The sequence below is a fragment of the Columba livia genome, chromosome 4 (assembly GCF_036013475.1).
Source record: "Columba livia isolate bColLiv1 breed racing homer chromosome 4, bColLiv1.pat.W.v2, whole genome shotgun sequence".
Classification (NCBI taxonomy): domain Eukaryota; kingdom Metazoa; phylum Chordata; class Aves; order Columbiformes; family Columbidae; genus Columba; species Columba livia.
The window spans coordinates 48,082,655-48,108,695 of record NC_088605.1 but is presented as its reverse complement, the minus strand read 5'-3'; the positions used below and the strand labels follow the sequence as shown (position 1 = coordinate 48,108,695).

The 26,041-nt window shown below is 42.5% G+C and overlaps 1 protein-coding gene across 30 annotated transcripts in view; it reads left to right on the top strand.

Annotated features, from left to right (window-relative positions):
• The window catches only part of FAM13A (family with sequence similarity 13 member A), a 163,762-nt gene that overhangs the window by 119,497 nt on the left and 18,224 nt on the right, over positions 1 to 26,041 (top strand). For 10 of the 30 annotated variants that reach the window (XM_065061512.1, XM_065061522.1, XM_065061511.1 and 7 more), the window contains 8 exons: positions 3,409 to 3,453; positions 5,051 to 5,230; positions 8,232 to 8,418; positions 11,227 to 11,303; positions 12,025 to 12,067; positions 17,176 to 17,326; positions 24,912 to 25,125; positions 25,506 to 25,644. In XM_065061512.1, the coding sequence (XP_064917584.1) occupies positions 3,409 to 3,453; positions 5,051 to 5,230; positions 8,232 to 8,418; positions 11,227 to 11,303; positions 12,025 to 12,067; positions 17,176 to 17,326; positions 24,912 to 25,125; positions 25,506 to 25,644 (1,036 nt within the window). The remainder of the gene's footprint in view (positions 1 to 3,408; positions 3,454 to 5,050; positions 5,231 to 8,231; positions 8,419 to 11,226; positions 11,304 to 12,024; positions 12,068 to 17,175; positions 17,327 to 24,911; positions 25,126 to 25,505; positions 25,645 to 26,041) is intronic. The other 20 variants (XM_065061515.1, XM_065061510.1, XM_065061513.1 and 17 more) reach the window with 11 other exon arrangements.

Genomic DNA, 26,041 nt, shown 5'->3' with positions numbered 1-26,041 from the left:
TTTTGTGGCTGGCCCTCAGAAAGTCAAAGTCCCCAGCATTGGGAAACTCTTCTACCACTGCCTGTCCCTGACAAAAACCTTAATTTCTATCAAAAGTCACTATTCCTCAGCATGCTATGCAGCAGCTGTGTAATTTAATAAAGATAACCTGGCTGTTGAGATAATTGACCGTACGTATCAGTGAAACGGAACAGACGTGAGGAAAAAATAATTAACCAAAGCAGAAGATGAGTTCCCGTTGTCCAGTTGATTTGCTGAGCACAGCAGCCTTTCCGAGGCAGCTGCCTGCACAGGCAGGTGTGCCAAGAGGGCTCTGCTGGGCACAACTCACCTTGCCTGCTTCATGAAGCTGAAATCCAACATGGGAGCAGCTTTTGCCACCCAAGAAGTTTGGAAAAGCCCGCAGGATGCATCCTATCTGCCTTGTTGTTCTTCTGGGCTGTGAAATCCTTGCAGGGCTGTGCCTTTCCCCGAGTTTGCTGATGTGCTCAAGCATCTCCTGCGCTGTCCCTGGGCAGGCTCCAGTCCTAAAACCACAGCGTAACTCTCTCCCCTCCGCTGTTTGGTTTGAATGGGAACTTCCTCCGTGTAAAAAGGTTGATGCAGAGTAAATTGAGCAATTTAGCAATGCATTTAAATTAAGGTTCAAAATTAAATAGCAGGGAAAGTTACCATTTACGGAATCAAAAGAAATTTAGTGTATCTGGTAAAACTGATTTAAATTCTCCGTCTTATTGAGAAGAGGCTAAAAAAAAGAGCATTAAAATATCACAGGGCTAATAATAAAGTTATATTCAGTGTACAAGAAAGCAGTATTTAGAAGGGTAACATAATAAAATCAGGATGTCAGAACTTCATTGTGTAGTTACATCCACTCAGCTGGCATGTAGCTGTATAAGTATTTTGTTGTTATTTGTCAGTAGTTTGAAAATCACAGTATTACTGGCTTTCTGACAGAATCTGTTGTCTGAGTAGGGCTTTTCTAGTAACTGTTACACAGGTATGCATTGTCATGAATTAGCAAGATGAATGGACTAAAAACTGAATTGGTGTTAGTAAAGCCTACAGCTAACTGAGAATTAGACAACTAAGGAATGTATTGGGAGTTATACATTTTTTGGCATTTTACTTAGATGTTTTTGAAGCTTGATCTTCTGTTTTTTCTTTTTGCTACTTCTTGTGTAAGGAAGCTGGTGTGTTTTCAGTGATGATACGAGTGGTTTGCATGACTGTTGGCCTTGAACACCTCAGGTGGAGTTAGTAGCATGAAGTCTTGCTCACGTACAGCATGTAGCCTTTCACTAGGTTTATGTGAAACTGGAGTGTGTATCTTTGCACAGTATTAATCCTGTTGGAAATACAGGGAAGAGCTGTTTCCTGAGATTTTCTGCCTTGTCTGACGGGTAGATATACCTACATCCTATGGATGTTTTAAAAAAATCCTAGAATCCAAACAATCCTATCTCCTTCTCCACGGCCACTTTCCTGATATGAAAACAGAAGAAAGGTGTGATATGAAAGACACCCCCACTCAGTACGGATTGCATGGAAATATTACAGTAAGTTGATACAATATTAACTTACTGGCACATATGTAGGAGCGGTAACCAGCACATGAATTGTATGTTATAATGTGGTTTAGCCTACCACACTGGCATCTTGCTTGCTAATCCATCTCCTATGGGAAATGAAGGTCTTAAAAATAGCTTCGGGTTTGGAAGAGGCCAGATAGTTCATGTAAGTGAACAGGAAAGCAGGTAGGATGCTTGAAGTGTGCACTTCAAATTGCAAAGCCAACGAGTAGTTAACAGCCAAGAAGAGAAAGATCTTGTGAATTTTGTTTCTGATATGCAAATTGCATGTTTGTAGTAATAAATACTTGTTCCTGTGTCTTTTGTTCATGAAATCATGTGAATAGCACAGCTGCTCAGGTACTGTGCAGGTCACATATGGGCTGTACTGACAAATCCGTGGCTGTTTTCATACTGTGCCACTGCTCCAAGGACGTGCCTGGGCTGGAATGAGCTCTTAGAGAAGCCGGGGCGAAAGGGGATGCCTGTGTGGTTGGGCACGCTGTTTCACCCGCACCACGGCAGATGCGCTGGCTCAGCCAAAGGAAGCTGAAGTATATTGCAAGTCTGATTTGCAGCTTGGGTGTTTCTGGGGTTTGTGCTTCACTATAAGAGTTAGGCTGTTTTGTTGGTTTTGTTAAAAGTGGCTGTAGTGGCCCCTCATTTACCCTTCTCATCCTCTGTCACCTGCCTTCTGCCACTCAAACCCAGCAAAGCCACTGAGTGGTTATCACTGAAGAGTGCTGTACCTTCTTAGCTAGCGGTAGATGTGTGCGGTGAAACATGAAAGATTAGAGGGAAGCAGAGAGGAAACCTTCGGTTAGTTAAGGGAAGTCAGCTGCCGTTGGTTCTCGTGCGTTGAAATGGCTTGGGAGAAACTGGCAAAGACTGAAAGCAGTAAGTGGCTGTTTTGGCAGGAAGCACATCTGGTGTCCAGCCTGTCTTGTACTGTGACCGCACAGTGCCATTTTATTGGGATACATCAGCCAGTCATACAGCTAATTCCGCTGTTGATACGGGGATAAATGCAAATGAAACCCCTAGGCCTGTAACGTATTTGACTTAAAGGAGATCACAGGAGTGATGAATAGGCAAAACGTGTCACCCTGTCTGCAGAGCTGAGTCAGCATGGGGGAAGAGGGAGCAGGAGGGGATCCAGCAGGACCAGGTTGAAGCTGGCCCTGTGCAGAGGGAAGAAAGCAGTGACAGCTGTGTGGGGTGGCATGTCACGTTCTTCAGGAGGGCTTTAAACAGCAAACAATGATATCTACAGTCGTGTCAGCTCTTCTGAGCCTGAAAACAGGCTGAGGGGAAAGGGAAAGAAGAGAGCATACATTTTATTTTTAAAAATGGGAAGCAAAGACAGCAGCAGGAGGATAACTGTGCAAAGCCTGTACTTTGCCTTTGTCCTCTGTTAATATTTAAATATTCTTAAATATTAAGTCCCCTTTCACAGTGTATACATTTTCAAGTCAACCTCAAAAGGCAAGGAATTTTGTGATGAGGCTAAAATAACCTGCAGCGACAGAAAGCTCAGAAGAAAGCAAAAAATCTGCAACGTGCTGAAGTTTAAATACTTTCCATTAGACCTTGGCCTACTGTAAGGGAATGACAGGGAAATTAATTCTTGAGGATACTGGCATTGTCAAAATGTTCCACGTCACCGTGGGAGAGCAAATTCCTTAAGGGGAAAGAAAGCTTTGTGGCATGTGCATGCAATTCTTGTTGAGACAGTTCAGACCTTTAAATATTCATGCTGCAAAGAATAAGGGTTTTTAAGACCTTATTGTGATAATAAAATCTAACTTTCTCCTCCTTTTTGTTTTCTTTTATACAGCGCCCACATGTCACAAGTCAGTAGTAACATTCCTGCTACAGGAGAGTAAGTGTCTCATTTACAATTTTGTAGCTATCTTTTTTGTATATTGAAGCTTTTTAAAGGGGTTGATTATTCTTTGCTTTCTCTTTAAGGATTGTTCTTACACAGTAAAAAAAAAAAAAAAAAGACGTTGCATCCCAAACCAAAGAATATGCAATGATAATAACTCACTTCCTCCTGAAAAATTCTCAGGCCCTTGGTTCTTTCCTTGCACTGTGCCTGCAATGTTTTGGTTAGGCAGAACTTGCATATTTAGAGAAGCCATTTGCACTGTGCCATTCTGTTGCTCTTGTTTGTGCCCTGTTGCATCCCAGCAGAGGACGGGGCTCAACCCTGCTACCATAACGGGGAGCAGCAGAGCTAAGGATTTGGGGCTGGAAATTCCCAAAGGCTGATGGGTTTGCAGAACTGATTCTTGTCAGTACATGAAACACAGGCATACTTGCCAAGTTAAACCATGTGTTTTTTTGCAGTTGCTAAGATCTTTTGACTTTTTCAGGACCTGCAGTCTCAGCAGACTTACAACTGCAGAAACTTAGCAACAACTTTTGCAAATTCTCTGGAGAAGTCAGCCCAGGTGCAGGTTCCCATACCCATAGTTACTTAGTTGAAAATTAACCAGCAAATGCTGCAAAGAACTTGAATTACTGAAAAAGCACTGGAAGCTATATAAGGACTTTGGACAGGTGTGTTTGAAAAACTCTTTCTTCAGCAGGCTACTTGAAGAATTGCAAGAAATAGGGATAGGGCAGGGATGTACAAAAACGTGTTTTTAAATGATTTTTTCACCAAAAAAAAAATAAAATCACTTTTTCCTATAAAATTTTACTGTGAATAAGGAAGGAAGGAAATATTACAAGAAAATGTCAGTACCCGGACATTGGTTTGCGTTGAAAGTTCAGGTAGTCTCACATCTTTAATTGACGCAAGTGCAGCGGCTCCCTTGCTGTGGCTCATGTAGTTGCCTTTGTACTGCCCGTGGGTGTGATGGTGATCTCACACCAGTGTAAGTCAAGGGTGGCTGTGGTTGCATTCATGGCACAAGAATGGCGTGAAAACAACATGAACTCAGAACCAAATCAGTGCTTCATCACCCAATTAAGCAAATGAGGAGTTTGTAGTGAGGTATTGTTTGCGTGTTTTCATCCCCCTGTGAGACAGCAGTGAATCACCTTCTTGCAGATGATCCATTACCTTACTGAGCTCGGATTGCACAAGAGACTTGACTGGTGTCAGCATGGCTGAGTATCAAATACAATTTTGTCAGAGCAAAGACTATTAAAGTGTGGGGTGAAGTTAGGCACTGATGTCTGTAGTTGCAGTAAGTAAAATTAGCCGTTTAACTGAAGGTTCAAACATCCCTGGAGTTAAAAAAGCAAGATGAGTTGAGAAGCCTCAGCTCTTTTGAGGGACTTGAACATCAGAGTATCTGAAGATTTTGGCTTTGCTCTGTGCAGATGTCACAGCACTAGGAAAGTTTATACTGCCTTGCCGTAGTAATAAAACATAAACCTTGGATACCCTTCCTTTATTTATCATTGCAGAGAGGGAGCTCCACAAAGTCTTTGAGCTCAATTGACCTTATTTTTCGGCTTGACAGGTATTTAGAGAAGACAATCCGCTCAGCCGTGGAGCAGCATCTCTTTGATGTTCATGGCTCAGGCGGCCAGAGTTCAGAGGACTCTGAATCGGGAACATCTTCAGCCTCTTCTAATGTGTCTGCCAGGCAGAGGAGGCGACACCACAAAGAGCAGGAGGAAGCCCGGAGAAACAGAGACATGTACGAGCCTGATTTCTTTGTTTTGGAAAGTATATTTGATTAAGCGTACCCTAGTCACGTCCTCTTATCAAGACAATGCTTAGTTCTGTTGTGAAATGTGCTGGCCCTTGCCCTGAGTTGAAGGTGCGGAGCAGACTGCAGTAGCCATGCAGAGCTCCATTGCGTGAGTTAGAGCTGGGAAATGTAGAGTTTGTTAGAGGTCATGTAGTGGGGCAAAGCATTATAAGAATTCATTTTTTTCAATGCAATATAGTAGAGTTCTTAGTTACAGTATTTGAAATTGTTTAATTACAGTGTTTATTGTTTTGGTGGAAATCCCCAAGTAGTTGGCCCTGCTGCTTGTAACTTTCTTTAGATAAGAACATTGGATTTAGATGCTTTTCTGAATTCAAAATGTCTTAAAAAATGCAATCAAGTTCTCCTTTTGTATGTGGAGGCACAGCTCGTGTTTGGGTTTATTGAGGAGCTCTGGGAATTCATCTGAAAGTAGAAAAATCTTAATTTAGATTAATCAGAATTTAAGAATTTTTGTTCACCCTGTTACACAAAGTTTGAGCATAATTTATTGGTGAATTTCATTAAATGTCTGTCAAAGAGTAAAAATAATACCTATTTTTTCTTTCATATTCCTCTATTTGTGGCATATATTTGTGGTAGAAATGTATTACCGCCACAGCCTTAACAAACACTTGCCCAAGGCATAACTATCTTTGAGGAGCAGTAACTACAGACATTGCAAGGCCATGATCTAATCAGTGCTTCCACATATGTCTACTTTTAACACAGCACTAGTTCTTGTAAAGAATGTGTATACTTGACTATGGTATTGGAATTTTAGGATTTCGAGTTAGATTCCAAAATAAATATCTAGTGTCTTGTTTTGTCCTGGGTGCTGAATTCTCTAAATCCCCTTGGATCTGCACCTTCCTGTACAAAGCCACTTTTTTATAGGTGCATAACCAGTAGTATCTCTTGTTAATATTGCAGCCATGCTGTTTCCCAAAATGTGTCAATGCTACTGTTGAGAAAAAAAAAAATCCATAGTTACAAAACAAAAGGCCATTTCCACAGTGAATGAAAATATGCTATGAAGATGGACTGGGAAATTAGCACTTGCAAGTCACCCAAGTATCTGGCAGCAGCTCTGAAGTAGTTTTTCTTGTTTTGTAGCCCCACTGACAGGCTTCTCAGGTAAGTAGGTCAGAGACTGGCTAGTGTACGTGTTTGGAAGCATATAGTACTGCAGGGTTTTTTTCAACATTGCTGCCTTTAGACAGGGTTGACAGAGTTGCTCAGGCTCGCTCTGTAAAACCGGAGCCAAGGATTTATAGCACAGCACAAGTTTTGACTGCTGGCCAGGGTTCAAATTGTTTTCTGTGGTTCCCGTAGGTCAGATTGCTGGACTCCTTTGGGTGACTTATCAAAATGGGGAATTCCTTTCAAAACTTCTTTCTGTTGTTGTTTTGATTGCCAGTGTCACCTCCTTGCCTTGTGATGGATCACAAGTGGATTTATGGTGTCACAAGATGGGACTTAAGCTAGGAAGAGAGTTTATCACAAAACCACAAATGTAAAGCCCCAGGCTTTGCAGACTACATGATCTACAAGTTATGTATATGTAATTGGTTTGCTCAGACGTTTGTGAAAACTTCCACAAAGGTAAATGTGTTACCTTTGTTTAATCATAGAATGGTTTGGGTTGGAAAGGAATTTAAAGATCATCTAATTCCAACCCCTCTGCCATGGGCAGGGACACCTTCCACTAGACCAGGTTGCTCAAAGCCCCATCCAACTTGGCCCTGAAGTTTAATCATATATTTATAAACCTCTTTGTATCTCTCTTCCACCAACAAAACCTAGAGATTTATAATCTAGAAAATCACTGAAATGTCCTAGTTTTGGTTTTGATCTGAATATTTTGTCGGGTTGGCACTGTCCAGATACTACAGAGTAACTGGTTTCTTGTCACAGTGGTGCATGTCTAGGGAAGTTATTCCGCTGTTCGTGAAAGCGGGCTTTGGAGTTGCATAGCACCGTATGAGGCAGCTGCACATAAACCAGTTAGCAAACATTCCAGTTTCAATGTCAAGTGTAAGAAGCCTGCCTTTAGCCTCCAGCAGGGTGGTATGGTGAAGAATGAGCCGCATTGTGTTTCTCCTGTTCCCATAATGTAGTGATATATTATGTATGTGCATCTTCACTATTGCATAAAGTAGAGGAAAGACTGCTTAACAGGCTGCAAAGGGAAAACTCGTGTTGGAAGGCCCAGCGGGCTAATTGTGCAGGGCAAGATAAGCCATATGGCAGGCTTCTGGGAAACATGCAGAAGCCCAGCTAGCCCAGAGGCTCCCAGCTAGCCCATCACATGGTGACCTGAAGCTAGCTGTCCTGTTCGCTTCCCAACATAGCAGAACAGTGCTCTGCCCTAGCAGTTGTATTACTGTTGCAGACGTGCATTCCCTTCTCTGTTTTGTGTGATTTCCAAATAGGAATCAAGCATCTGGCTAAAAGCATCACAGTCCTGCTCTTGCACTTGAGAATATGAGTAAGGGGGCGATGATGCAGTGTCATGCACCAAAGGAGAACCTTGGACCACAGCTGTGAATCACTTTTCTAAATTAAAAGCACATGTCTCAAAGGAAAGTATGCTGCATATTCTCTATAAAAATACCACAGGCAGCTAGGAGCTAGTCCAGCTTCCACGTGAAGTCAATGAGATTCTCTGTGTTGGCTTTAGTGGGAGGTGAACCAAGTCCCAAGTGTTGGTCCTCACAGCTTTCTCACCTGAGGTATATACACCTGGCTTACACTCCTCAGTGGGGTTTAGCATTGCACAGTGTCTGGTGTTTGCTGCAGTAGGAAGAACCAGAGAAACTGGTTTCGTAGGGCGTAGATGTTGCCAGAACTGCACTAGTCAGCATGATGCATTTCTCTATTGCTACCATAAATGTAGCGGGAGAGTGTTTTAAACAACCTCTTGTAATGTCTCTTTTCTTTTTAGGGAAGTTGTCAACAAAGAAAACATTCCCTCTGGATTCAGCAGTCTTGAAGACTGTATTCTAGCTGTTCAAGAAGTAGAAAAATTACAAGACAACAGCTCTGGATATCTTAGTGAAAGGAATAAACCAAAACGGCAGAAATCCAGCACCAAGCTTTCAGAGCTTAATGACAACCAGGACAGTCCGGTGGTAAGCCAGCACGCTGTACTATTTGATGCCTAGTACTAAGGTGGGGAAAAGTCTTTTATTTCAGTGCACGTCTGGTTTCCTTGTGTAGCCGATTTTGCTTACAGTACAAGCATGAGTGGCTGTTTTGGACTGTGGAGAACACAGGATGCTGCACTTGTAGTGTTTGTGATGAGGCAACTGAGAAGCTGTATTTCTGCTGTGATCCTCTTACTCCATCCATAGTCATTTTCTCTTTCCACAGCATTTTGCTTTTTTCTTCTGAGTTCAGCAAAGCATTTGGGAAGAGAAAAAAAGTAAGTCTTTTTCACAGTCTTTCAAAACTCTTGCAAGGAGATTGGAACCTCAGATGTAGGTTCATGCGTTTAGGTCAACTTTATTTTTATATCGCTCTTAAGTTCTGAAACTGTGGATCGCAGGTGACTTCTTGATAATGACACAACAAAGGTGTTTTATACCCTTTCCCTAAAGTCTGCATGTTACTGTGGTGTTTGCAATTGGCAAAACACTTTGGAGTGTGTTGATCCAAAGGGTGATCGCTCTAGCTACCTTTTATTGAGCAGGTAAAAGACACTGATATAACATCCTAAAAACCTGGAATACTGTGGAATTTGTCCAGCATATTCTTGTGTGACCTTCACAGTAGAAGACAGTTTGCCAACTTGTACAAGCTGTAGAATAAAATTGATGCACCCTCCTTCCCTCTCAGTGAGACCAGACACTGATTATAGTGGCAGCAGTTGAGAACCCATTCTGTGCTTCAGCACGGGGTTTGCTTACAGAAGTTCTGTGCATCCCAGCACCAGCCATATGTTACAAGGTTACTCGTAACAGTGAAAGCTGTGTGAAAAGAATGCTCTTCTGAGCTACAGGGCATCCCTTTCAGTTGTACCTGGTTAAGTTTTAGAGCCTGCTGTGAGTGATGTCCTTGTCAATGTGACATTGTGTTGGGATTCATTTAGGTCACAAAATTGCAATGATCTGATGCCCTTACCCTGTGCAGGCATTCTAGGGAGGGGCACATTTGTATTCTCTTTGTGACAAAAAGAAGGCAAGATACTTGAAATTGTAGCCTGTGCCTAGATTTAGTTCTCAGTATCAGTGACCGACTTCTGTGGTACTTCATGGAAGAGCACAGTGAGACAGACACGCTCTCACTTTGTGTCTTTGCTTGTAGCAATGAACTTTAAGATAGGTGAAGGTCAAGTGCTTATGCTCTTTCCTACACCTCTTCCCTCTTCTCTCTGCCTGTGGAGTATACAGCAATTTAAATGTAAATGAGAATTTGACTCAGGATTTGGGAAAGACTGGCAGAAGTGTCCAGTTTTGCTGTGGACCTGAAAAACATTCATGAAGTCTTAAAACATGGCTGGAAGAAATCTACTCAAACTTACCTGTGTCCACTGGACTTTGCCCCGCCCTTCATTCTTGCATCTCTTGATGGGCAGAGGTTGCGAGAAACATAAAATGGACTAACCTTGCACAAAAAGCACTTTGACCAAGATGACCATCAGTGTGGTTCTTGCTTGCTTTGTTAGAAGAAGTGTTGCAGTGGGATTGTCAACTGGGAGTAGCATTGTTATGAAGCAGCTTTGCAGAGAGCACAGTTCTACTCTTTTGAAGAGCAAAGGCTGCTTTTTAAGTTTTCATGAGTGCACTCATTTCATACTTGCATTCAGAGACTGCCAGCAGGATGTGTGGTGGTTTAGCTTTCTTTTGGCTACATATTTATACTTCAAATAATAACCCAAATTAGACTACCTACTTGGAGTATCAAAGGACATAGCCTGCACCTTAGCATTTACTAGTAGCCATTTGTCATGTAAACAAGTTTGCGATGTTATATCTTCTTAGCCACCGTTTCTGAGCCTTCCTGCTTTTCAAAGCCTGGAAGAGTATGTAGGACAGTGCGTGGAAGCTTTCCTCTTAGCTGTCTAGTTGCATCTGACTCAGAAGAGTAAGTCAACAGTGGAAAACCTGTCAGTTCCACTTACTCTCCCGAGCAAACCAACCACAAAGCATTAAAAGCTTGTAACTGCATTTCAGAAACGTGGTAGCCAGGTAGCAGTAGAACTTGAAGAATCACATTAAGCAAGGTGGGAATGACTGAGCTGTGTCACCTTATGGGGCTGGAGGTGTAGCAGGTGAGAGCGGCTGTGACTGCCCCAAGGAGTCTGTGTGTGCAGTTCCTGGGGTTGGGGCAGGAACCACACTGCACTCTCTTGACTGACTTCCTCCTATTTAAGACAGACTTGTCCAAAAAACAAGGTAGAAAACCTCCTGGGCATGTGCCCAAAGTGGCAATGTGGCGTGTCTTCGCAATGCTTCCTCAAGTTCTGTGCATATGGCAGTCTCTTTGCATTCTTCTGACTGTTTAAGAAAAAACTAGGGAAGGGTTTGGCTGAGAAGGGGAGTATTTTCTAAAATGAGCATGAATCCTGCTAGGAAGATGGTGTCGTTTTTGGTACCTGCTCTTACAGGACTTGTACACACAACAGAATTGCTCTCAAGCTCAGCCTGTATGTCAGTCTGTAAAATGGGAACTGCAGGGGTACCATGCGTCATTATTCTGTTAGGCATTTTGAGGTCATCTGATGGAAGACATGAAGCAGTGAAGCAGTGCTACGTTTTGGGGTTTTTTTTGCAGGTTGTGGGTGATAAAGTGTGGGGTTTGTTCTGTTAAAATGTGCAGCAGGCAGTAGTCTGATTGTTGTCTTGTTGGATATTTCTCTATTTGATCTGTTTAATGGCTTACAGCTTGAATCTGTTTCTCTTGTGTATCTTACTGCTTTAATATTCACTGTATTACAGAGTATGGAAAGCTTTAGCTCACCCAGGCCTATAGACAGAACAGGACCTGATGACATGGAAATTTTATCTGAAGAAAGGTGATTTTTTTATTTTTTTTTTTAATATATCTGTGTTTTATTTTTCCTGTAGTTGTAGTACAGCCTAAGAGATCTTCCACCACAGACTGTGAGGGTGACATTTAGTTATGCTATAGAACACTGATACCCACTATGTTACCTTCAAAATAGAACTGTGTGGAGGCACCGCGTATGTTCTGTGGGCTCTGCCCAGCACCGTACGCCACTAAGACACTTCTCCCAGCCTGTTCGTAGTGGCAGTGAAGAATGTGGTGGTGCTGGCTTGAAAAGAAGGCAGCTGTGAAGCACCTGAGCCAGCACACTCCACACAGTGGCCTGCAGAGTCTGTCTCACCTGGCCTCTGGGGTGGGAATCCAGCTTTTTTCTGTGTGGTTCGCTCTTCTGTGAGAGCTGTACAGACCCACTCTGCTCGCCTGAGATGAGAATTTCTCTCCACAGTTATGTTTGTTGGGAGAGTTGTATTTGTTTGGATTGAGGGCACTGGAATTGAATGACATTATATTTCTCACAAATAGCTGCTGAGAGGGAACAAAATACATAGTTTAGCAGCCTGGAGTGCTGCAGCCCATACTGCCCATTCATTTACTGAATGTATTCACAAGTGTGCAGCAGTAGCAAAAATGTCAAAACCTGCGTGTGCAGAACTCCTGCTTGGTTTCGTTACAAGCAAAGTGTGGGTTTGTATTTGTAATATGTTGGTTTGTTTTTGTTTTTTTTGTAGCAAAGAAAGTGAAAACGATGAGGTTTTTGTCAGGCACTCACAGGTTGGTATTTTTGGGGTTTTTTGTTTTAGTTTTGTGGGCTCTGAACAGGCTTTTTATTGAGTAGAAACAAGTAGATAGGCATATAGTTCTGTGAAAATTTGTTTCGGAGTAATTGAGTTAGCATTTATTTTTTCTTTCCCTCTCCTCTGCTTTTTATTTACATAATTTAGGGAGCCTCTCAGCCACTGAGGTGTCTGATGTCATCTGCTTCAGTCCCTTCAGTCCCTCCTTGCCAAAAAGGGAAGAGTCACTGAAGTCAGCACTTCGGTTTAAGTGGTGCCAAGTTCCTTTATTAATCACTGTGAACAGGGTGTGTGACCAGTTATCTCCCAGGGCAGTAAGATTAGCTTGTCTCTCTTGATTTCTCTAAAATCATTCTGGTCTTTCATTTATGATTTCCCAGTGCAGCCTGTTGCCTTTGAACATAGGTGTCTGGGATCGTTTGTCTTAGCAAACTGGATCATCTGCTTGTCTCTAAGGGTTGGTGGTTGGGATGGGTGTCAGGAGGGGAGATGTGACACTGTTGGCAACAGCATTTTTCCCTGACTTTCCATTTCTGTTCAACATCCATCTCCTGCATTCGCTTTACAGTGTTTTTCATCTTAACTGGTCAGCAAAGTGAAGATTGGGGTTGGGCTAGGTGAACACCTTTGCAGTGACTGTTCTTTTGGGTTTGCTTGAAACATCTCTAGACAGCCAAGTATTTGAAGTACCTGGGAAGTTATCTGAGGCACCTCTCCCTCGCTTGTGCACCCGTTTTATAGGAGCACAGTAAGACAGCTATAAACAGTGTCTGGATTCTCTGGCCGTCTGGGGTTAACTGAGGGCTAACAGTATTTTTAAACTAGCCTCCTCTTGTGGTTTGGTTTTGTTCTGTTTTAAATAAAAGCCACTATGCATTTGTTGCCTTTGAAAGACTTCATTTCTGGTAGGTATTATTTCCATCTAGCAGGAAAGTTAGAAGAGATTATTTGCTAACAGCTGGGCTCTGACCAGCTGTGTTGTAGTTGGAGAAGCTCGTGGGATGCCGAAATGTGTAACCTATGTAAGGAGTGCTCAGCTCTGCCTTTGGTGACTGCTCTGGCTGGGCTTGGGCAGATCTCCTACTTTGCTCCCAGAGAGTCAGTAATCGTCAATGGTCCTGCACTTATGCATGAGCTGTTGTATTTTCTGGAGCGTGGATTTTGCAAACACCTTGTTTCTCACATACTTGCTTGCATGTTGAGAAGGTACTGTCACTGCCATGCCACACAGTACTCCCATTAAGCTTTTAAATTAGGCTAGGGGAGGTATATTTGAATATGAAATCATAATCTTAAAATAAACTTCTCCTTCGGAAGAGTTTTAAAATTTAGAATTTTGACTGCAGAAGACGACATAGACATAACCCAGAGATTGTATTATATAGGAATTACAAGGTCAATAAATTGTTGCATTCCTGCAGGGTAGTTTTACATTCTTTGTACCTTATAAACCTTTTGCTTAGGGCAGCTTAAACACATACCTTCCATAACAAACAATTCATTCAGGATGCGGAAGGGGCAGGGACTTTTTATCTCCTTTCTCACCCTGTCTCCAGTCTAAAGTTGCTAGGAAAGGTGTTTGGAATTTGCGATAGCTACCAGTTGTGCAGACTCAGATCTCCCTGAGGCAGTAAAAATACCTTGAAACACATATCCCAAGTGAATTTTCCATGCTTTTGCAGCCTTCATAATCTAACACTGGAAGTAGCTAAGCTCCAGGTTGCAGGCTGTGATTTGAAAAACACAGCTTTCTAATACCCAGGTTTTGATAAGGGAAGGGTGTTTGAGGTTCACACCAACGTGACAACAAGCATGGAAAGGGCTTGGCATGACTCAGGGGTAAGGCAGCAGAATAGCTGCATTCTTGAGTCAGATCGTATCACCAGGGGGTGCTTACGAATGCTTCCTGCTTGTGGTTCTAATGGATGCTCACACATAGGGGAACCAAGTATTTTAAATAAAATTTATTTTAATACACATGTAATTGAATTTAATACAACATTCTTACCAGAATTCAAAGATCTTTCTGTTGCAATTTAGCTGTTGCAATTTAGCTGCTACTCTTTATGCTGGATCTCATTTGGAATAGGGAGAATGAAAGCAGCTGACTTATCCTCAGGTTATTTTGATCTAGTGATACCTGCAAAGCATGGCTGCAGAAGCAGATTCTGAAAAGCAGAACTCAGGTGCCTAATTTGAAAAAAATTTTTGGTGGTCATTTATGTAATATCCACAGCGCACTGTGACTGCCAGCTGCTACTGCGATACCAACTTGCTGCCCCTTTGGTTTGTAAGAAATTGTGGCACATCCATACCTAAAGCATAGTAGTTCTCCGTTACTTGATTTTTGTCCTGGAGGTTGGCAACGTCAGGGAATCAAATAGGAAAATAAGAAATGGGAATACTGATCAGTCTTTGGATTTGGAGCATTAATGCAAAGAAGGTTAAACATCTGCTTTCTTGAGTCTCCTGGGTTTGTACCACCGTCGTTCTTCAGAACACCTAATGATTTATTCATTGTGTTAGAGGCTACATCAGTGAACAAGAACAGGACAGTTAACTGGCTGCAGGCACAGCACAGGTCTGTTTTTAAACAGCTTTTAAATATTTCCTACAGCTGAAGTAACTTTAGAAGGAAGAAGATGATGTGATCTTTCTAATATACCTGTAATGGAAACGTTTATGCATATGCAAGGTGCTTTTATATCTGCTACAGATATCTTTTAAGAGTCTTCATAAGTCAGGAGATTATACACTATTCAGAGAAATACATTTAACCTTGTAAGTGGTATCAGTGGTGGTGACAAGGTGGTATTTTCAGGTCACTCCCTTTGGAATTGTTAAAATCTAGATAAATCTCTCTTATACTTCTTCACGTTTTTTAAAATAGTACCTATTTTGAAACTTATTGCTTTATTTCTTTCTCAAATACTTTCTACATACCGTGCTGGCAATTTAAATGCCGTTTATCAACTGGTACAGTTTGTTCTTTAGTAAATGCAAGAGACTGCTGTTTCTGGCCACTGACCAGTCTTTCTGTTTGTAATGTATGCTGTCTATTTAGATCCTGGCAAGAAATTTATTACGGGACCTTAAAGAAATATTTAAGTCCTCCCAACCTGGAAGCAGCTTAAAAGATATTGAATCGTGAATTAGCATTTTTCCATGTACAGCTCTCACAATAAACAGATTTGTAATCAGATTTAGTGTCAAGCTGTACGAGTTATTAGTTCATGTCAAACTGTCATCTAGTTTTTCCTTTTGTTATAATGTTTCAAAAAAGCAATTTATTGAAATTAAAAGGAAGTACAAACCTTAGACAAATACAGTGCAGAACACTCTTTGCAAATACTAGTATGTTAATACCCCAGGTTTTTAAAACTGTAGAACAGCCCAGGTTGGAAGGGAGCTCAAAAGACCACCTGGTCCAACCTTTCGTGGGAAAGGGAGCCTAGATGAGATTATATAGCACCCTGTCCAGTTGTAGGTATTGATGGGGTTGAATCTAGATAAAAACATTCCTTCCTATGATTTGTCTGTCTGTCTGCTTGGCAAGTTTTTTCCCCTCTGTGCATGAAGCTTACTTGTTTTTCTCTGCCCAAGGTGGGGAGGGGGTTGGCGGAAGGGAATAAAAATAACCACACCACATTATTAGCTTTATGCAGATGAAAAAAATTAATTGTGCCTTAGTGGCATGGCATGTACCAAGGATACTGATTTAGTACAGTTTGGCCATGCTCCCGGATTCACAAGTAAAATATGTCCAAATGTACCAGTTATTTTCTTTAGGCGAGTTTTCTTCACACATCACCATATGCAGATTGCAAACTAGAATTATCAAAATACCTGCAGGGGGAAAAAAAATCTGCATGTTGACTACCTGCCAGACTATATTTGAGAGAATTATGCCTAACCTGTTCTTACCAAGATCAAATAGTTAATGTAGTAATGTAATGCTGTCTGTTCAGATAGCTGTATTTGTTGGTGGGTTTATACATCTTACACTACATGTTTGTGTACATGCTTTGCACTTCCTTTTCCCTACTGCCCTCTGGGAGGCATTACAGGTAATTTATTTTAGAGTGACAAAACTGCTGGTGTCATCAGGCACTATTACAGACCCGCGCACTGTGTGTGTGAATTGTGGGAACAGGAGTGATTTCTGCATAAGTGCACTGGACGTGCGGTATGTGCAGGACTGAATAGTGGTAAGACAAACAGCAGTTGCTTCTAGGCAGTGCTAAATGATGAATCATTTACTTGACAGCATTCTACCTTTTTTTTTTTTTCCCCTAAGTCATTGGATGCTTGTGTGAATTTTTTGGCTTTTTCCCAGAGTCCACACTGCTCGCAGCTGAGATGCCAAACCCCACTGCCGTTTGGATTTGCGCAACACTGCTTTAATACCCAGAGCTACTCCATAAATAGTTCTACTCTCCCCACGCCCAGCGAGAAAACAACCACAGGAAATCGGGGAATGTGCAGCCAGCCCAGCTTTAGCTGGCACTGATTGATCTGAGCCAGCACAGCCTGCATGAGAGCATTCATGTATGTAGCCTGCGCAGCTTGCTGTCAGCTGCTGCTACCTCGGGAGCTCCGGTGCCTGCCTTTTAGAAGACACCATATTGCTACAGCCTTACAGCAGCAGCAGCGTTTCTGTTGTTGCTCTGAGGAGCTGCTCCCCTGTAGCAAGTGTGTGCCGCCACCCCCTCCCTCTCTCTTTCTGCCTGCCTTATTCCCTCCCTCCCTTTTTATCCCAATCGATTACTAGAGGCATTTTCAGCTGCGTGCAGTTGCCAGGGCAGGCAGTCTTGGGAACTTGTGGTGGCTTTTCTAAAGAAGGAAAAATTTAAGGAAGGCAGATGGACCAATGTTTTTACCGGTGTGAGTGAGCAATTAGTATATAGGGGTCACCAAGCAGGGGATTTGGAGCTGGAAACATCAGGATCTGTTTATCTGGATCTTTTTAGCTAAAGGTGTGAGCTTACTGCTGCTGTGACTGCAGCCGTTTTTTTCCTCCTCTGCCTCCTGAAACATCTTTTTTTTTTTCTTTCTCTCTCATTTTGTGGGTATGTGGGAACATAGCAGACTTCAAATATGAAGATTCAAGAGCATCCAAGCATTCCTGAAAACAAGTTGCAAAGAAATCAAGATGCTGATGATCAGGAAAACAGCTTTGTGTCAGAAGTGCCTCGGCTGGATTTGACAGCACTGCGTGATGACAACAACTGGGAAGGTAGGATTGTGTGATGGCTATTCGTATGAGTGAAACAAGAGAGAGGAAAACCTGAGTGGTCTGGGTGTGTCTTTTTGTGATTGTGTTCCCTTGCCAAAAACAACAGGAAAGCAATTTTTGTCCTGAATATGGGACTGGAAGTTTGGAGGAACTGGAAGCAAAATACTGGATGGGCACCAATTCCCATTGTCAATTAGAGGAAGAAAATTAATTGTTTTATTTTTGAAGTTACTTTCATGTGCTCTTTAGTACTGTTAAGTCCCTGAGTGTTCTCAGAATAACTTATTTCTTGGTGGCTGGCTACTCAAGTATTAAGCTAGACTACGCTACACTTCAAAGAAACTGGGTATTTCGTAGTCTAAAAGGGACTTCCTTCTTTCTACCTATTCTTCCACTTCAGCTATTATTTGGGAATAATTATTTGGATCTGAACAGCACAGCTGGAAAAAAGGCTGTCTGTCTGCTACTCTGTCTTTTGATGGTTCTTACAAACAGCTTTTTTTTTAATGTATGCTATGAAAAAAATCTGATCACCAGCTCAAACAGCAATATTAAATTGCTTGTGTTTTCAAGTATTTTAATACCGTTTCTTAGCCATCATTTCCAGAGTGTATGTTTGGTTGGATGTTTGCACTGACTTGCTTAAGAGTGGGAAATCTGGGCAAACTCTGTGAGACACCATGAACCTCAATTACATTTGAAATTGAGATGAATTTAAGGTGTCCAACTCCTCTGGGATCAGACCCTTTTCCAATTGCTGAGTATGTCTGTGTGCATAAGCAAGAATTCTTCTATTAGTTTGTGCTTGAGGAGTGAAAGAGGGGCTTTGACAGGGAAGAAACAGGAAAATGTGAGTATGGGATTTTAATAAAGCAGGGGAGGGAAAACATATAACTAATTTATTGCCTGAAAAAACAATCTCTGATGAACACTGAGGAGTTCTGTGCTCCTGACTCCACAGCACATGTGACTTGGTGTATTTTGCCCTTCCCTCTAGGAGGGGAGTAGTTGCAACACTTTTGGCATGAGTAAAGAAAACCCAAAGCTGTAGCTGCTTTAGATTCAGCCAGACAAGAAGTCACCATGGACGGGAGCGCTGGCCAGGCGGGGATTCCCTGGGTGTATCACCAGGCGCGCAGCTTTGCGGGAGGGCTCCCAGGGGGCCTTGGCTGCCTGATATGTTTGCTGAGGTGCTAATTAGTGCTGCCTCGCAGCGTGTAGAGTCAGGGTGAGCACATCACTTTCTCAGAGGTGATGTCTGGCTTCAGCCATTGTGTGAACCTTTGGAAATAATGACTTTTTTTCCTTCCTGGGTTACTGATGGGAGTCATGTGAATGCATGAAGGGGAGAACACAGCCCCTTTCTCTCTGCCAGAGGCTTTCCTATCGTATGAAACAAGATGTACCTTTGGTACGATTCCCTCTTCGTAGGCATGCTCTTATGTTTGGAGTCTAAATTTCTTGCCCTGCAAATATGAAATGAGATTATGAGTGCATGTGATTGTACTTGAGGAGTGCTCCTCTGATTCTGTCTTGCTCAATTCTGCTCACACATATTGTACAAAAGGAGGAGGTGGGCAGTTGCAAAAGAATCAGCTGTCTGGGGTGAGAGAGATGTCATCTAAAATACTTGCCTTCCAGAATCACCATTTTGTTGGCACAGATGATGAAGGAGCAGCAAAATGGTGGGGTTTCTGTCTCAGCAAGAAAAGCCCAAGTCTTTCCTAGCTGTGGATGTGAAAGCAAGCTCACAGCAGGCAGGAAGAGGAAGATGTTAATGTCAATTCTCAGACTGCTTCTGCAGCTAAGGACAGTCTGTCGTTGAGACTGGCTTTGCAAGGTGAAGTTGTACCACCCACCCACAGCTCTAGCAGCCTGTGTCACTCGAACCTTCACATGTCTCTTCAGGGTCCTTGCCACAGCTCTGGTTGCATCCCCAGAGAAAAGGGGAAGGCCTGTGCCTCCAAATGCAGTAGCACTAAGTTATTGTTTTACTCTAGCAAATTGGGTAGGTCCATCCTTCAGGAAATTATGCACTACTCCAGGACATAGTTGACTTTGAGGGGCAGGGTCCTCAGTATCATACTGCCAGAGATACAGAGCATCTAGTGACCAGGGCAACTGCTGGACCTTGTGAGAACAGGTACAGGTTGAGGAGTTGCTTTCAGCTGTAGCTGTCACCGCCTCCATTTGAATGTTGGGAAAAGGCTTTGAAGAATGGGTACAAAATTATACAAGACAACCTTTTGTTTGTCACTCAGGCAGACTCTCCATCATGTTAAGACAAGAGCTGGCTTAAAAACCGTCATTTGCAGCACAGAACTGTGATAACTGCTGCCAGGTGAACTGGAAAGGACCCCTGCCTTTTATGTTTTTGCCAGAAATAATTTTTACCAGACTTTTTTTTGAGGTTCCCCACATAGTCAAATCTGTGCACAAGAGGGGAGCTTTGCTGTACTTCTGCAGGCTGTGCTCCCTCCACCTAAAGCTGAGCAGAGAGCAGACAGAGAAATTTGCTTCCCACTTCCTCCAGTGCGTGGGCTCATAATCTGCCATGTCTCTGCCCTCTGCATCTGCCTCACCTGCTACGTGTTGGAGCATCTGTGTAGTAATTGTCAGGCTATTGATGGAGTATGCAGGGTGTGAGCAGTGCCCCGGCCAAATTCAAGTGCTGAACACTTAACCTAGGTGTATTTCCCCTGGGCCAAGAGAAGTATTTTACTAGTGTGCATTTGGCAGATGCAAATAAAATAGTTTTATTCTTGGGCTGAGTGTGAGCCGAGCTGTGTCTGTGACCGGGGATCTCTGACTGCTGGGCCTGCCTGCTGAACTGGTCAGTGGGTGCCAGCCCAGACAGTCCGTGAGCAAGTATGTTCAGAGATAATTCCACAGCAAATCGTCATGGATTATGTTTGAATCGAGTGTTGTGAGCGAGGAGGACAGAGTGTTCTCTCACAGTCCAGCGCTGTTATGCAGATTTCTTACCAAATGTTTCTAATTCAAGCCCAGAACTCACTATCCTGCCCTCAAGGAAAATCTAGAAGTATGTTGCTCTCCGTAACAGCGTCTGGCCCCGTCAGCAGCTTGGAGCTGAACAGGCAGTTCAGTAAATCGGTCTGATGCATGTCATTGCTGCCTACATCACCTGATTACTGGTGTTTTTAAAGAACTTCTGTACATGAGATTTCAGGCAGGGTTTGCAGTAACAAGCACTTGTGGAACAATCAGCAGACATTTTTCTACAAACTTTTAAGCTTAAAAAAAATAATAATGCAGAAGTTAAAAACACAATTTGAGTTCTCAATGTTGATAACACAAGTATTGCAGTACTGAGACCCTGACAGTGAAGCTGATCTACAAATAGTTTGGCACTGACCTAATTGATACTTTTCCATCAGGAAAAAAGAAAAAACACCACCACACCAACAGAGTAATGCAAGAAACTCCAAAGAGTACAGCAACAGACAGGGAAGCTGGATTTTAGGTTGTTTTTTCAGCACTGTGGACTGAGATTCATAAGTGAGTTTGTGTGTAACAGACTCTTTAGCATAGAAAATAACAGGATGATGAAACACACTGCATTTTTATTACTGTGTGTAGAAAATAATAATACTATTGTTTACTGATTTTATTTCATAGCATCAATATTTTTTTAAATTTATTTTTTCATTGTTTATCATGACTTTACATTATAAGCAAAATACAAAGTTGGCTTGTTAGCTGAGAGATCTGTCATCATGCTAACTGAAAATGCATGGTAGTGCTTCATTTGGGCCATTCTTATGACCTACATAGGAAGAGTAACTCTTGATGTATTCAAACAAGGATCTTTTCAAACAGTTATTTATAACATGAGCAAAGTAGATAGCTGCTGAGCTAGTGAATGGTTTGGGCTTTTAAATTACTTTATTCACTTCATTATGAGAGGGCTTTCTGGAGTCTTTCAAGTGAGATTTCATACCAGGACCTCAGGTGTTGTAATTAGTTCAGGCTTTTTAATCCCTGCAGACCTGCTTGGGTTTACAGCAGCAAAGACTTGGCCTCCTTTGTTTGTCAGATGAGCGTGTGTACAAGCAGCATCAGCAGCGTTCATTGGCTGTGTGGCTGCAGACAGGAATGGGAGATGCCCGTGGCGTTTTGCAGCTGCCCCTCAGGTGGGGGGTGTGTGGGCACCCCTCTGCTGGCCCTGCAGCCCCCAGTAGCCCTGTGGCACATATGCATTGTGATGATTTTAAAAAGTCAGGTTTTTGTCAGCAAGATGACTTGGAGCTCACCAATACACCAGTTTGATACAGTTCATCCTTCTCCCTTCTCGCATGATTCAGGTTTATTAATATCTCCATCCCTCCATGCAGCAGGTTGGCAGAGAGGTTGTATTGCCACAGGCATTTATGTGCCTAGAGTTCTGCAAAGCAACACCTGGCAGATGGCTGACAGCTTTGTTGAAAGATTAGCTGGTTGTGGGATTTTGAGAGGGAGTACAGCACTTCTGGAGGGCTGCAGGCTCCATACCAGCATATTTCACTTCTGCGCTAACTTAGAAAAGGCGTGCCTAAAAGAAATGTGCTGAGAGTCTGACCAAAAAATAGAAAATTTGTTCACCCTTTCGCTGCACTGGCACAGCTATGGTGGTTAAATATTCGCAAATATTTTTTTCATGAAAGGTGGTCATTATGGAAGACGAGGAAAAAAATAGTACATAAAAAGAACAGGGAGATTATTAGAAAAGTAAGAGTTTTCTCTGAGCAAGAGAGATCTGTTCCAGACAGAAGATGAATAAGGGCAACTGCTCTGTCAAGTCAATGGCAAAGAAAAGGTAAAACATTTATATTATTTACTGAGATTTTCTTCTTCAATTAGCAGAAAGGGGAAAGGGTGACAACACTAATCCTGACAGCAAATACTTCAAACCTGAACCATTAAGTCCAGGAATTTAGCAGCCTTCAGAAAAGTCTCAACACTTCAATAGCTATCTGGGATAAATGAATAACAAAAGATATTATGTATTCTGTTGAATAGGAATTGATTGATTGTGCACTGTCAGAAAAAGCAGCAGTTTACCGGTGTATTTGTGCAATCCAGCAATTCCAGTGCTTCCAGCTGAAGCGCCTGGCACCTGACCAGTGTGAGAGACGCAATTGGGCTACAGCGCTGGTCCACTTCGTGACCTGATGTAGATAAAACCCTTAATTCCAAATACATATTTATGTTTGTTAATTAATTGCTGTGTTACTTTCTGGAGGGTTAGCCATTTTGTGTCCAGATGAGATTTTTTTAATTCTAAATGCCTAGAGTCAGCAAGGGGAAAAAGTTACCCATAGAGTCAGGCATTCCAGGAGCAAGGATTAAAAACAGATGATTTTCTGTGACAGCCATTTCTTCTGTCAGGTCTCAAATTCGATTTTTCCTTTTAGGACTTTTTTCCTTCTCCTTTTTAACATTTTTCCCTTGGAACGTGAGTCTTTATTTTGGGGCAGTATTTTGAAATCAACAAAGTACACACATGCTGGTCTCTGCTAGCTTATGTAAAGTGCTTTGCAGTCTTTTGGGGTTTGATAAGAGACTGAGCCACTGCAGTTCCCTGAATGTTGCATGCTATCTGGTATATAAATCCACCTTGGGACAAAGTCACATGCATCATGCATGATTAATAATGGCTTTGTTAGCTGATGTGGTAGGAACTTAATTTGGTTACTGCTAAATACGCTGTTGATTTCTTTGAAGTTTATTCCATCTATGGAAATCCCATGGGGGTGTGTTTTAACAGTTTCCAAGGGCAAATTCTTTTTGGGAATGAGAAGCGAGAGATGTCTGAAGAATCATGTGCGTCACTTATGTATCACATTTGTTACTTTTGTGTTATTTGCCTTTATTTTGCTACAAGAGAGATATTGCTGAAATCATGAGAGATTCAGGAAGCACGCAGCACTGAAGTGTTGCAGTTTAACTGAAGGATTTGCCCTTCGTTTCACCTTCCCTGTTAACAGATTCTTTGAGCAAAATATTTCAAGTATTAGGAACTTCCAGGGTTGAACACAGCTTAGAAAAAACTCTTGTTCCGGAATTTAGCTGAGAGCAGTGTCGGCTGCTCACGTTTCCAATCCATAGCGAAACAGCCTATGCACACCTCATTACAGTTGCCCCTGCGAGCCCGGCTTGTATGTGCTTCATGTATCGCAGCACCTGAGAGAGGCTCTTATGCAAAAACCTGCTGCCATCCCTTTCAGAGCAACGCATCAGCTTGCATGCAGCACCAGTCTCGAAGCAGAAGCATGCCATTTATATTCATGCACTGAGGAAAAAGGGAAGAGGAGGAGAGCATTGTCTGACACTGGGTACAGGCAAAATATCACTGAGCCTGCCATTACTGAATTATGGATGATCTTCCACTGTCTGAATTGTACTTGGGGGGAAATATTAAAACAGTGTAAGGGTTCTGTAAGGGAATCCTCATTGCAATCCATTCTGAGCTACGAAAATGTTAACCTTGTTCAGCAAAAGGAAATACTGCTTTTTATTCAAAAATTGATGACTTCAAAAGCGCCTTCTCTTTGTGAAAGAACAACGGATGCACTAGGCACAGGAAATAATGAGTCCATAGCTCTGTGACTCATCTTGGAGCTTTCTATAAAGTTTTTGTTTGGTTACTTGACTCTGGTACTATTCGTTAGATTTATAAGTTCAAAGCCTGACTCTTAAACTGTCTAATCCTGTGGTGCTAAGTAGGAGCATGCAAGTCAGCTTAGTAAACTATCTGAACACAAAACATTAGACTCCTTACGGCACCTGGAGGGGACTGATCACTAGATTGAGGCAACTGCTTTCCGTGGGCTCCACTATGCTAGTCAGCAGTGCAAAGTTGGGTTCCCCTTTCTCTCCCTTTCCACCATCTCCCTGTAGAGCATTACTTCTGCTTCCAGTCGGTTAGATCGTCCAGGGGACTGAAGATTTCCTCACCTTTCTACCATGCTGTTAAGCAGCAGGATTGCATGTGAAAGAAAAAAGGAGGAAACTCAGACCATATTGCCATTGTTGCTGATTTACAGGCTAGGCACCCTGCAGAACCAGTAGTAATGTTAGACACCTTTTTATGGCCAACTAGAAGAACCTATTCTTACTCTTAGACTTTGAATTTCCAATAGTGGGTGACAGGGTTGTATTGGAGTGCTGGAGGCCATGGGAGGACAACTCCTATGCTGTTAGTTTACATCATTTGTATATCCTGAAACTGGAAAAAAATCCTCATGTAATCCAGTCACCTCCTTTATACTGCCGTGTGCCAATAACTTTCTCCTCAAAGGTGCTGGCTGGTGATAGCCTGATTTGTTGTCAGTCCATGGTAATTACTGGCCAGCTTTTAGGTGTGGTTTTCAGTTGCACCTAGGAGATTATTTATGTTTCTGTAGAGTACCCACTGTGGCCAAGCAATGCTTTGCACACCAGGCAGATGCGAGTAATGATCCAGAGTGTGCCTGTTGATGAGGTCCAGGACAAACAGGTCAGGGTTCATTAGAAAAGTTGCCTGGAGTCTGTCATATGTATAAAACAAAAACGATAAAACCAGCCTTTGTCTTACTGTTCCCAGAGCCCATCCCTGCTCTTTCCTCATGGCAGCGAGACGGCTTAGACTCAGATGAGGCTCGCCTTTCCCCGCAGGCCGGTCGCTTAATTCGCCAGCTTCTGGATGAGGACAGCGATCCTATGCTGTCCCCTCGCTTCTATGCCTATGGACAGAGCCAGCAGTACCTGGATGATCCAGAAGTGCCTCCTTCCCCTCCCAATTCTCATTCCTTCATGAGGTGGGTTATGATTTGCCTGTGCTGACTCTCACACCCAGGTGTAAAGTGTCGTCACGGTTGCATCAAGCAACATCTCGTTGGGTCACATACATGGTGTAGCTATGCCATGTTGGGTTTCGGTTCCTACTGTTAGGAAACTGATATTTTTAGAAATGTTCTTCGTAACCAATCATTTCTGGGTTTGTGAATTAATATCTAGGGAGTTGCTGTTGCTGAAAGAGGCTGTTACAGTATCTTTTGCTATCTGACATTACAGAGCAGCAACACAGCTTTCTCACTTTGGTGGGATTTGCTTTTGTTTACATAAAGTGTCCATCTCTGCATTAAGATGTACTGTGGCTGTTTGGATAAGCTCTTCCTGCAATCTCTGCTCTTTGTAGGAGGCGGAGTTCGTCTTTGGGATCTTATGAAGATGACAGAGAGGACCTCACCCCAGCACAACTCACCCGGAGGATTCAGGGACTAAAGAAAAAGATCAGGAGATTTGAGGAAAAATTTGAAGAGGAGAGGAAATACAGAGTGAGTTTGTAGAAGTTAAGCGTTTATATGGAGAGATGTGCGTTAGCAGCAAAGGACATGAGGGAAGTCTGAAAAACATACAGAGGGCTTGAAAGCTTTGACAAGAAAGGGGGGGCGGGCAGGGAAAGCTGCTGCCCAAAAAAGGAAAATGTGCAAATTATCTTTCCAGGAATTATATACTGTCAGTGCAGCACAAGAGAAAGCCTAATAAACTCAGAATTTTGATCACTGCTTAAGACAGTGTGCCGAAAGCACACAGTGTATACGAGTAGCTATGTTAAACTTCTGTTTGTTTATTTATTCAAGTTCATCATATGGGAAGCACAATTGCACATCTTATTTGCATGATGGTAATCCCAGGACACCAATGTATTGCAGAGAGAGAGCAGCCGCCTTC